Source organism: Microtus ochrogaster, chromosome 21 (assembly GCF_000317375.1).
Source record: "Microtus ochrogaster isolate Prairie Vole_2 chromosome 21, MicOch1.0, whole genome shotgun sequence".
Classification (NCBI taxonomy): Eukaryota; Metazoa; Chordata; class Mammalia; order Rodentia; family Cricetidae; genus Microtus; species Microtus ochrogaster.
Window position 1 is genome coordinate 47068912 of NC_022022.1, and position 12859 is coordinate 47081770.

General features: G+C 45.1%; 1 protein-coding gene across 1 annotated transcript in view; it reads left to right on the forward strand.

Annotated features, from left to right (window-relative positions):
• The first annotated feature begins 2516 nt into the window (after window positions 1-2516).
• Ak5 (adenylate kinase 5) overlaps window positions 2517-12859 on the forward strand; it is a 170313-nt gene continuing 159970 nt past the window's right edge. The window contains exons 1-2 of the mRNA XM_005357474.2: window positions 2517-2765; window positions 9719-9905. Of these exons, the coding sequence (XP_005357531.1) occupies window positions 2706-2765; window positions 9719-9905 (247 nt within the window). The 5' untranslated portion in view covers window positions 2517-2705. The remainder of the gene's footprint in view (window positions 2766-9718; window positions 9906-12859) is intronic.

A 12859-nucleotide genomic window follows, 5' to 3' on the forward strand; every position in this document is an offset into this window, starting at 1 on the left:
AGCAATCAGGGTTCCCTGCCCTGTGGGAAGTCCAAGGACCACCCACCTCCATCCAGGTCTAGTAAGGTTAGCATCCAAACTGCCTAGGCTCTCACAAAGCCAGTGTGTGCAGTAGGATCAGAAACCCATTGCCATTGTTCTTGAGTTCTCAGTAGTCCTCATTGTCCACTATGTTCAGAGAGTCCAGTTTTATCCCAGGCTTTTCCAGACCCAGGCCAGCTGGCCTTGGTGAGTTCCAGTAGAACATCCCCATTGTCTCAGTGTGTGGGTATTATATTATACTTTAAAAAGCTAAAGCCAAATCAAAGATTTTGAAGAGGATGGGAACAATTCCGTTTGCATTAAATGTAAAACAAAAGCAAACAGTTTATTTAAACTTATTTGGTCATGACCCTTAGATTTTTATCTGAATATAATGTGGGAAATTGTCATGATGTGCAAATTGATAAAAAAATTATAGCAGGCATGGAGTAAATTGTAGTCTGTTAGAGCTTGTAGGATTGCATCTGCCCGTGTATGGGGCGTCAGGCTCTTCCTGTAGCTAGCCTTCAAACCCTGTCAGGGAGCTGGTAAAACAGCTTAGACACGGCAAGGATGACCTTGTGATCTTGTGCCTGCACGCTCTCCTCTTCCCAGCCAGCAGCCTAGATTCTAACCACTGTGGTTTCTTCACAAGTCTTTCCCCCAGGAGGCCTCACTCTGCAATAGGAATGGTGGAGCCTCTGGCCCTCAGGAACCTCTCTACCCTGGGATACACCCAAAAGCACACTGTTACTCTCTAAGGCCAATGCAAACTTGCTACATCTTTTCTCAAGCTAACTACAGTGTTTCTTATCTGACCTCCTTTTACAAGGGGGATGCGGTATGGTGTTTCTGTCACTTGCTGGGTTTTCTAAAGACCCTAAGAATCACGGACCACCTTAAAACAACAAAGCCATAACAATGACAACAAAATCAATGAAAATGACCTGGAGAAGACCTACAGGAACTGACCTTTTCAGTCCTGTGTGCTTCAACATTCCCTAGGCCACTGGGCCCTATAATTTTCCAAGGACTGTGGCAACCACTGCCCAGAACAGAGGAGACTTTGTGTCCTTCCACAGCCTGCTGTCGAATAAGCTAGAGAAACATACATGGAGACCTGTTCTCACAGAGGACCCTATGTAACTCAGAACTGAATACCTGCCTCCATCAAGACTACCACAGGACACACCTGTTATGGCACAGGGCTTCCAAAGCGCCCACACATTCTGCTTAACTCACAAACTGGGCTAATTAACTTTTGAATTCCATTCCTCTCGTCAAATAAAATTGCAGCCATCCTCAGGCGTGAGCAGCGGTGGCTTGTGTGGCAAGAAACAGGACCAAGAAAAGCTCTTTTAAGATGAACTTGAAACAGATATTCAGGCAGTGAGTTTTTGAACTTGAAGTATTTAAAGTGTGGCTTTCTACCAAATCCCAGACGCCAGCAGTCTGTAGCTTCTCCTTCCTTTCTGCTACATACCCTCCTGCAGAGTGGGCTCTTGCAAGCATTAGAGACCACATCCCGGGGAAGCTCAGAGCATCTCTCAGAGGCAGTGAGTGAAAAGACTTCTTATGTGATTCAGGAGTCATCTTGGAAGCTGGGGAGGATGGGCCTGCCTTGGTGGAGAGCGATCTTCAACGGACAGACCCACCACCTTGGGTAGGCACCAGTCCACCTCAGTGGACACCTCCTCGTGGGAGGTTCCGATAGGGCCAGTGACCACAGTTTAAAGCAGGCTTCTCCCAGAAGAAGTGATTCTTTGGCTGCTCCCTAATCCTTCTCCTAATGATTTCAGGCCTCCTACTCAAATGTTTAAGGAAATGTGAAACCAGCTAGACAAACTTTTCTTAACAACTGGATACTTAAAACGACTGATACGGAAACCCCTCTCCCACTCCCAACTCCCCATCATTGAAAGATCATTAACTTTAAGAATATACGATGAGAGCCGGGCGGTGGCGGCGCACGCCTTTAACCCCAGCACTCGGGAGGCAGAGGCAGGCGGATCTTTGTGAGTTCGAGACCAGCCTGGTCTACAAGAGCTAGTTCCAGGACAGGCTCCAAAGCCACAGAGAAACCCTGTCTCGAAAAACCAAAAAAAAAAAAAAAAAAAAAAAAAACAAAAACAAAAAACGATGAAATCTCTACTTGTGTGTTGTCGTTTTTATTTTTTTCTGGGAAGAACTCCTGGGGGCGGGTACCTCAGAGTGTAGTGTGTGTAGAAGTGAAAATGTAGCAGGTTTCAATTGCCCGGTCCTTGGCTCCCGAGAGCCTCGGCCGTGCTGCGGACTGGGGAGCGACTGCAACCCGCGTGTCCCCACCCCCGCGCCCCGCGCCAGCCCGCGCAGCGTGACTGGCGGCCGCTGCAGCGGGCTCGGGGAGACGCGGGCCGAGAGCGCAGAGCCGGGAGGCGGCGGCTGGTGGCGTCGGCCGCGCGGTCCTCCTCCGCGCCCCTCCCCTGGCGCTCGCGCTGCCTGTGCCCGGGAAGCAGCGGCTGCTGGCTGCTGACTGGGGGACCCGCGCGGACGCGGGGGCGGCGGGCGCGCGGACGGCACAGCTGCCCTGGAGTCGCCGAGGGGACCCCGGCCTGCGCGCATCCAAGTGAGAGCTGCACCCCGTCAGCCCCAGCTCCGGTAGCCTCCCCTCCTGCGCCCCAAGGCACTGCACGCGCCGTACAGCCATGAACACCAACGACGCCAAGGAGTACCTGGCCCGGAGGGACATTCCTCAGCTTTTCGAGGTAAGAGGCTGGGTGGCCGAAAGGTTCCCAGCGGCCACCTCCGGGACTCGGAGGGCCAGCGCCTGGCGGCACCTTCCCTTCCGGTGCGGGGTACCTAGTGAAGGTGTTCACAGAAGCTAGAGCTCCTCTCGCCTCAGACAAGTCGCCTTTCCCGCGGGTTGCTAGGGTCGCTTTCAAATGTGGGTTTCGAAACCCGCATCTTGGGATCAAGTTTTCCTCTTCAAGCCAGGTTCTGGATGTAGACTGCCCCCAGCGCATCCCTCAGAGATGGGTACCCAGAGTGGACAGGGGACCATGGCCTGGCATCACTCTCTGGGGCTGAGGGTCAAGCCAGGTGAGAATACAGTCTCCCACATGGAGCCAGGACAGGAAGCTGAAAGGGTCCAGAGTTGGGACCTTTGCAGGGAAGGGGAAGCATGGAAGAAGCAACCCTCCCGCCGGGGTAGGGGGAGAGGGATGATGAGGGATGGACAAGGACGGGGACACACACACACACACACACACACACACACACACACACAATCAAGTGTAGCACTACCTCCTGGGTCTGTGACGCTCTATGCCTCCAGTCAATGAATGAACTCCTGAGCGCGTTTGCTGGATTCAGGCTCTCCCCCCTCGCTTCAGCCTTCAGCCCCAGCCCTCCCGCCCACCTACACAGCCTGGGTCGAACTGGGAGCGGCCAGACAGCGCCAAGCGCGACTCCTGTTGCTAGCCTCTGCTGGCTTAGCAGCAGCATCCGCACCAGGGACCAGGGATGCGGTGGCACTCAAAGAATGTCAGAAAGGAGGCTCCAGGTATGAGCTAAAGGAACCTTGCTCAAGCCACAGCGGCCCTCCCAGAGAGAAGTCCTGCTTCGTTTTCTTCTTCCTATACTCGATTTCAAAACACCCCTAAATCCAAAGTGCCTTTGGCTTAGATTGCAAGACAAAATAAAATTTAAAAAAATGGCACCAAGCCAACCTTCATAGGTTGAGCCCGCAAAAAACCTGGCCTTCCATTTCAAAGGAAATGATAGACTAATACAATAAACTAAAGGCCACACATTGTTCTTTTTCCTGTTTGTTCTGTACAAAGGAAAGTGTATCTCAAGAAAATAATTTTTACAATAATCCCTTACATCCCCCCCAAAGAGACCCTATCTTTAACACAGGATGCCGTAATTACAGTGTTTGAGAGTGTTTTTTTTTTTGCCTTGTTTTGTAAATATGGAAATGAAGAGAGGAAAGATTTAGTTTTTAAATCGTATAAATGCTAAGACTGAAACGAGTTTTATTTCCACACTTCTGAAAGAAGGATAGATGTGTCGGTAGGCGAGCCTCCTGACTCCAAAATGTGGGAAGTGCTCTCTTCCCTGGTGCCGGGTAACTAACAGAAAACCTGGATGGCCCGGTCACAAAACTCTACAATGTGTATGCAGATAAGTTATGGCAGGACTTGTTGGGGCTTCAGGCTTTTCAGCATGTGAATGGAATGTCTCAAAATAGTGCACACACCTACAAGGAAGTCGGCTTTTGGCTTCCTTTTGAGAGGCACTAATGCAGTGTGCTGGGATTGAGTTCTGGTTTGCAAAGGGCTGGAAGGAGAGGGCAAGTGACTTCGTGGTTCCTTCTGAACAGTGAGAGGAGCCTGCTGTGCCCAGTCCGGAGGGAAGCAGGACCCGATTGTCCCTGTGATGAGCACAGACCACAAGCATCAAACACCTCAGGTTTCTAAAATGGATTTTCTGTGCCAGAGCTACACTGTTCTAAGAATATAAAGTTTAAACAGGTGGCTGCCAAAATCCCAGTCACAGATAACACATGCCATTAAAGGTCAGGTAACACATAAATGAATCTATGGATCACAAAAACACACACACACACACACACACACACACACACATATATATATATGTATATATATAATGGAACTTCTAGGGTTTCTTTGGGTGGCATAGGGTATCTGTTAGATTCATACTTCCACTTTAAAATTAAATTAAAAAACAAAGCAAACACTTTCAGCAGGTTTTGCTGTGTTCCTAATTCTACTGAGCTTTGTAATTTGAGTATCGATCTTGGACCTTAGAGCAAAGACTTGGCAATTAGTTTAAATGCTATCAAAAGTCCAATTAGATTATTCACATTTTCAGAGGATTAATCCAGAAACTAAGAAATAACATCTACTAGTTATCTTCACCCTGGGGCAGCTGGCTACTAGAAAAAAAAAGTACTTAAATGATCTTAAATTATCATTGAAAGAGTGAAGCCCATTGTCCCCTTTAAAAGTCAATGCCCCTCGGGAGTTTGTTTGTGTAGGAGAGCTTGAAATATCTGTCTCCCAGTCAGAAAATGTCCATTACACATGACTTAATTAAGCTTTAGGAAAAGACAAAATTAAGAGGCCGGGATTTTTAAATGTCAATATTTTGGTTGGATTATATACGAGGAACATAGAATCTGGAGTTTTCTTTCATTCCGTCCCATGTTTTTTGTAAGATGTACAAGGAAGATTATCTGAGTTAAGCTAATCACTACTATCCCTGGAACATGATTTCTTGACCCCCAAAAAGAGGTAGTGCTGCCCACAGCATGGTACACATAAGTAAAGAGGGCCCTCGAGTTGGCTCCAGCCCAGAGCATAGCAGAAGTGTGGGAAGCTAACCTGCCTCACAGAAAATGGATGACGCTTTCTCTGCCCCCTCAGTGGCTGAACTCATCCAATGGAGCTGCACACCCAACCCCACTCCATTTGGGACTTCAGAGAACAAAGGAACCTAGTAGGAACTGCCTGCCATTTGGAGGAAATGGAACAATACTGATTTAAAAATCAAAAGCTGTCTTGGGGTTTGTCAACCTTCCCAAGGGTACATGCCTTATATGTTAGTAATGTATAGGTGGGACTAATTTGTGTTCCACGAAACAGGCGAAAGGAAAATATGTTCGTACATCAGACCAGCTCCTAGGAGTCAGCATTTCCAAAGATGTAGCATTTTTGGAAACTAGTATGTGTAAATTTCCACTCACTTTAGGGGTCCCTGCAGACACTATGGCTGATGAGAAAACAACCCGAATGAGGTAAGAAGGAAACTCAGGTTCAGCCCAACTTAGCGCTGGCTCAAATGTCGAGTCTGATGCCAAGCAGGTTATTTATTTTTTTTTGCATATTCAAACACAAAACTTTGGAGAAAGTTTCCTCATGAAAATTTTCACAACAGAGCTTTCGACATGGCTACATTCAAATGCCTTTGCAAAGCACATCTCTTTAGAAAGGTCCCTGTGTCCTTTTCCACACAAGTGGGTTCTCTTGACTGCAGCAGCGGTCAGGATAAGGGGTGAGGGAGGACAGGTTTGCAGTAAGTGTAAGGATGGATTCTATTGCCTGAGAAACAATGCTAGGATCCTGGGGGTGCTGGTGAAGGCTGGCTCCATAGGCTGGTCAATAAGTGGTCAGACAGCTATCAGACAGTCACCTGGCAGAGGCTGGCTCCATAGGCTATCCACTAAGCTGGCAGAGGCTGGCTCTATAGGCCGATCACTAAGCTGGCAGAGGCTGGCTCCATAGGCTGGTCACTAAGCGATCAGACAACGTCCACCCCAGCCATCCAGGTGAGCAGGCATCAGTGTCTTCCACTGAAGAACAAAGCCCGAGTGTTTAACAGTTCCGGTTCTCCCGTGTGTGTGTAAGCACACAGACCTCTTGCCTTCTACAAGGCATCATAAAAATAAAAACAGGTAAGACCATACTTTCCCTCTCCAATCTTAACAGATCTGGTAGAGAGATGTGTTGCATATAGGTCAGCATTTAGGAAATCTAACATTAAAGTTTTAGATTAGCCTTTATTATTTTTAAGTGTGTAGGGGGGGGTTGGGTTTGTGCATGTAAGTGTAGTGTCTGTGAAGGCAAAAGTTGTCAGGTGCCCCGGAGCTGGAATAAGCAATTGTAAGCTGCCTGATGTGTGTGCTAGGAACCAAACTTGGGTTCCCTACAGAAACAACAGAGACATCTTAACTCCCGAGCAATCTTTACATCCCCTCACTGCAATGTTAAGTCTCACTTAGACCTGTGTTTGGAATTATCTCTTAGTCCTAATCCTAAAACTCCAACACATATATACCATATACTAGGGAGAGTATCAGGTACTTACAACTAAGAAGTGGGTGTGGCCTACTCTGTCTTGATGAAATCTTTTAGTTTGGGAGGCTGATGCGTAAACCACTGCTCCAATATAAATGACAAGTGTAGTGTTTCATCTTGAGTCCCGTAGGAAAGAAAGGGTCCACAGGCCAGCCTAGGTATTCAGTGATAATTATCTTGATGGAAACAAGTAACGCCAACATTGTTGAGTGTGTGTACACATGGAGTTCTTCGTAAGCACCATATACACATTTTTTAAATCCTATCAAACAAAATCCTCTTCACAGCAGAGCTAAGCCTTAATACTTTAATAAAGACAGGATAAGACTTTAGGGCAGCAAATCATAGACAATGACAGAAATATTTCCCATGATACTCTTGCTTTGATTGGCATTTCCTGTATCTAACTGCACAGTTGCCCTGCTAATTGAAAGGCAGAGAATGCTGAGCTGAAAGCTCGCTGGTGCTGGGTGTGGTGATTAAACCTTCACTCCCAGAATTCAAGAGGCAGAGGCGAGTGGGATCTCTGTAAGTTTGAGACCAGCCTGTTCTACATAGTGAGTCTCACCTAGCCAAGACTCCATACTGAGACCCTATTTAAAAAAAAAAAACAAAACAAAACAAAACTCAAACCAAACAAACACAACAAATTGGTCAAGAATTTACAGGGTTGTCTTAAATCCCCAGTCAAATCACTGTTTCAATTCAAATTGTTTACTAAAAGAAATGCATGCAAGAACAGAAAGAACAATTGTGAGGATGTCGCTATATCTGCTTGTTTCAAACTATACTATACAGCCCAAGCAACAAAACAGTGTAATAAAGGCATAGAAACAGACATGTAGACCAACCTCATAAAATAGAGGGTCTGGAAATAAACTCGTGAAGCTACAGACATGCAATTTCGGACAAATTTAGTCCAAACAAACATTGGCACATAGACAGCCTCTTTAACAAACAGAACTGGGAAAACTAGATATCCATATGCAGAACGAAACCACATATGCATTTCTCGCCTTGTTAAAAAAAAAAACAATTCAGAATAGATCCAAGTCCTTACAGAATGCAAAACATGAAACTTTGGAACAACTAGAGAAAGCAGGGAAGCTCCATCATGATCTAGGCATAAGCAAGAGCTTTCTTGGCGGGTGGGGGTGGGTGGGGGGATCAGTAGCTCCAGAAGTATGAGCAAGACTTGACAGATGGGATTCCATGAAATTAAGATGCTTCTGTAAGGCAAAGGAAACAAGAGAGTGAAGACACAGCATACAGAATGGAGAAAGAAATTGACCACCTATACATCTGATAAGGGGTTAACGCGTAGGATATATGAAGAATCATAAAATTAAGCACCAACAAAGCAAATCCTCTAACCGATAAATGGACAAAAGAACTGGCTAGACATTTCACAAAAGAAATCCAAATTGCAGAAAGAAGTAAACAAAAAAAGCGGTCAACATTCTTAGTCATCAGGGAAAAAGCAAGTCTTCTCCACCTCCCCTGGTCAGAATGGCTGTGGCGAGGGAATTGAGGGAGTGCTGGAGAAGATGCAGGGGGATTTGGAGGAAGACCCTCAGAAGCTTCTTGTGGGGATGCAAATTACTGTAGCCACTGTAGAACTCGAAGATAGCTCAGTTGGTACAGTGCCTGCATCAAATGCATTCCACATTAATCAATCGAGATAATCTCTAGGTAATCTCCTAGATCAGACAGTCTGAGGTAGGCAACCCTCCAACTGAGGCTCACTCAGATGACTCTGGACTGTGTCAAACTCACAGGTACAGAAAAACTTGGTCAGATATTAATCTACATATGTATAGATTTTAAATGTGGTATAAATACACAATGGAGTTTTAACTACTTATACAGAAGAACAAACTAACTTTCAGGGACACAGGAGACATGACTGGAACTGGAGGCCACGTTAAGTGAACTAAGCCAGACCAAAAAGACAAATACCATAGGCTTTCGCTGATGTAAAATTCTAGATTTAAACAGATACGTAAATGTCATGACAATCAAGGGGAGCTGTCTGTGAGGAGAAAGGGGATTAAGGGGAAAGAGAGAAGAGGGGAAATGACCAGTAGTGCATGTTTTGTATTGTGGATGGAATCGAGACTTAGCTACACAGATAAATATATATGGCATGGAAGGATCGTTTGGGAGTAAGAGGGGACCAGTAGGAGGAGGAGCCAAGAGAGGGAAATGGGGTACAGACATGACCAAAACACAATGAGACACATATAGGTAAGAAAATAGCATTATAAAATCCATTATTTTGTGTAGTGAATAAAACAGCAAAACAAAACAAACAAACAAAAAACCAAATGGAAAGGCTGAAGACAACCCAGAATTTAGAGATAAGACGTAACAACATTTTAACAAAGCTCATGCTTGCTGGTGAGTTTGTCAGCTTGATACATGCTAAGGTCATCTAGGAAGAGCGATGCTTCGGATGAGAAACTCCCTCTATCACATCGGCCTGAAAGCAAACCTGTGAGGCATTTCTTCATTAGCAATTGATGTGGGAGAGCTCAGCTCAGCTCTCTGGGAGTGGTGCCACCCCCAACCCCTCCCCAGCAGGTGATCCCAGATTACATAAGAAAGCAGGATGGGCAGCCATGCAGGGCAAGCTGGCTTCCTCCATGGCTTCTGCTCCAGTTCCTACCTCTGGGTTCCTGTGTGAGTCCACAATGGATGGTGATGTGGGAGTGTGAGCCAAATGAACCCCTTCTCTCCCATGTGTATGGCCATGATGTCTATCACAGCAACAGAAAGCAAACTGGAACACGGTGCCAAAACGGATTTTATTTCTACTTTATATATATGTATTTCAGAGCCTTTTGAATGGCTTGATGTGTTCCAAGCCGGAAGACCCCATAGAGTACTTGGAAAGTTGCTTACAGAAAGTCAAGGAGCTAGGAGGCTGTGAGAAGGTGAAGTGGGACACATTCGTCAGCCAGGAGAAGAAGACGTTACCGCCGCTGAACGGAGGACAGTCTCGGAGATCCTTCCTCAGAAATGGTAATGCGTGCACAGAACGGTGGACAGCTCACGGGAGAGCAGGTCTCTTAAAAACACACCGTGCAGGCTGGAGAGAGCACTTTTAATGATTGGATTTCTAAGTGCTCTGGCAGAATTTATCTATTTCTGCTAATAATTCTAACCGTCTGTGATAAGGGGGAAAGCAACACACTGGCAATTTTTTCTGTAAGCTTATACAGAATCTATATTACCAAATTCATTATTTTGCAACGTAATTTAAGAATTACGGCTTTGTTTTTTAAAATTGCAAGTGGGCTTTCCCCATATATACAAGAAGAATGCGGTTCAAATTGGTGGTTAGTATGTAACACTCAGCATTGATTTAGTGGTCAGAAAGAGCCACTGCTCACTAATGTTGCTTCCAAGAATAGGGTACACATTAGTGTGTTTACACAAGTGCATGGATACCTTCTAAGGTTCATTTAATAAAGATTCACTAAGTGACTACTGAATACAATAGATTTGTCACTTGGATGAAAGACGCAAAAATAAATAAATCGGTTGACCATGGCAGGTGAGAAGTGGAAGCTATAGTCTTTTGGAGCATCGCCGAGTTTTCCAATCTCACTCTGAAGTGTGCGTTTTTTTCAAAAACCATGGGCCAATCAGCCTTTTCAGCTGAATCAAGTTGTGAGTATAACAGTATGCAAATGCAAAATTGGTTCCAATCAGGGGACGCTAAACTAATTCTTCTCCAGTTACCAAGCCAATATCTTTTCAAAATTTAAGCCATGTTCAAAAATTGCTCTACAGTGAGTTTGGAAGAAATGGCTCAACGGTTAAGACCAGTTCCTCCTCTTCCAGAGGACCTGGCTTCAGTTCCCAGTACTTATGGCTGGCAGCTCTCAATTGCCTGTACATCCCATTCCAGAGGACCTACTGCCCTCTGCTGGCCTCTTCACGCACCTGCACTCATGTGTGCATACCCCACACAGAAATGCACATAAGTAAATAATAAAAACAGATTTTAAAATGCTGTTTCACAGAAGTTTCTGGCCCACCAAGAGCATGAAACCAATTTCCATAAACACAAAAAGAAAACAATGCTTGGTCTGTGTGGCCTCGTCAGTCGCGACCCAGTTAGATTTGATTTGAATGTGGTGTAGGGAAAAAGTCATGTGTGCTAATTTTTAAGAAGCTCAATAAGAGGAAAGTAGAAATATCGTTCCCTCAGAGATATCTCCAGAGTGAGCAGCATCCTTCCTTGTCCGCACGGCGGTCATTGTGCTGCTAATTATATTTTCATTAATCATTAGATAGACTTTCTATAGACTGTGGTCAAGAAAATATTACACCGTGCTGTCCTGTTTCTGGAATGTAAGATAGGACAATGCAAAACATTTTCTAAATTCATTTATTTTTGTTTTATGAAGTTATTTATCTTTTGCATTCTTTGTTTTGTTTTAAAATACTGGACTCAGGAGGACCTCTTGCAAGTGAGAAAAGCATTCTATCCCTTCCTATGTGTAAACCATAATTGGTGGAATAGGTTGTTAAATTTGATAACATTGGTAATTTCCCCCAAACTTAAATATCTCTAGAAATGTAGTGATTCATGAATTTTTGCAAAGCATATTGACAATGTTATACTAACATACAATTATCTTTAGAAATTAGTCTATCACGTAAAATATTTTCATCAACTAAGCAAACTACTTCCCTAAATGAAAATACCATAAAGCAAAGGTAAGTGATTGGTGGACAGATCTTTAAATTATTTCATTTTAAGGCAGAGCAGGTTACTATAATCAATGCCTTTCCCCACATTTTCTAAGGACTGTCTGCCACTGTCTGAAGACTTTGTTAGCAGAATCAAAGTCTAGTGAGTCATTAGGCAAATGATTTAACATGTTAGATCACTGGAGAATGCAAACTTCCAACTGATGAGCTCCTTGGGAGGTGACACTTTGTGTTGTGCTTAGAAAGCTATCAACTATTAAAAGCTCTACGGAAGGCCAAGTAGATGTCTATCTCCCTCCTGCCGGGATCGTTGGGTAGTGAGGGTTCTCTTTGTATCCTGGGTGCAATAACGGAACCTGACATGAGAAAAGAAGGAGCCGTGAACTGTATATTGACGATGACTGATACCATCTGCCTGACTGTCTGGAGCTTGCCAGGTCTGTCTTTTGGACCACTGGGACATGTGTGCTTTGTATTTCGACTCTTCATTTTAGCGTTGTCAGTGAGATCTGACGCCCGCATTTCATCATCTCTGCCTTTGGACCCTGCCCTTCTTACATATCATTTCTTATGACTCCAGCCCAAGTGGGTTTATCCATCCCTTCATCTGCTTTAGAGTTTACCAGCAAAGACTTGAGCTGTAGCCTTTCTGCCTGGTGGGTATGTGACTGTCATATCTAAGCACGTAGGCTCTAGACTTCCACTAGCACTAAGGAGACAGCTACAGCTTTGTCTCCTACTAAAACACTCTCCACATACAGACACATCTGGAAATAAAGGACAAATGCCTGCTGCCAGTGTGGACATAAATTTAAATCTTCATATGTGCATATTTTCATTGTAGGTCAACCAACTTAAAGATATCCATCGTAATCACTGTTCTACTGCTATGAAGGGACACCACAACCAAGGCAACTCTTATAAAATGAAGCATTTAATCATTTATTTGGGGGCTGGCTTACAGTTTAGGGGATTAGTCCATTATTATCATGACATGGAGCATGGAAGCAGACCTGCAAGCATGGTGCTGAAGAAGTAGCTGAGAGCTTTAGATCCTGGTCCCCAGGCAGCAAACAGGGAGAGAAAGAGACACTGGGTGTGATGTGGGCTTTTGAAACATCAAAGTCCAAGCCCAGTGACTCTCCTCCTCCAACGCGGCCACACCTCCTCCAACGCGGCCACACCTCCTCCAACGCGGCCACACCTCCTCCAACAGGACACACCTCCTCCAACAGGACACACCTCCTCCAACA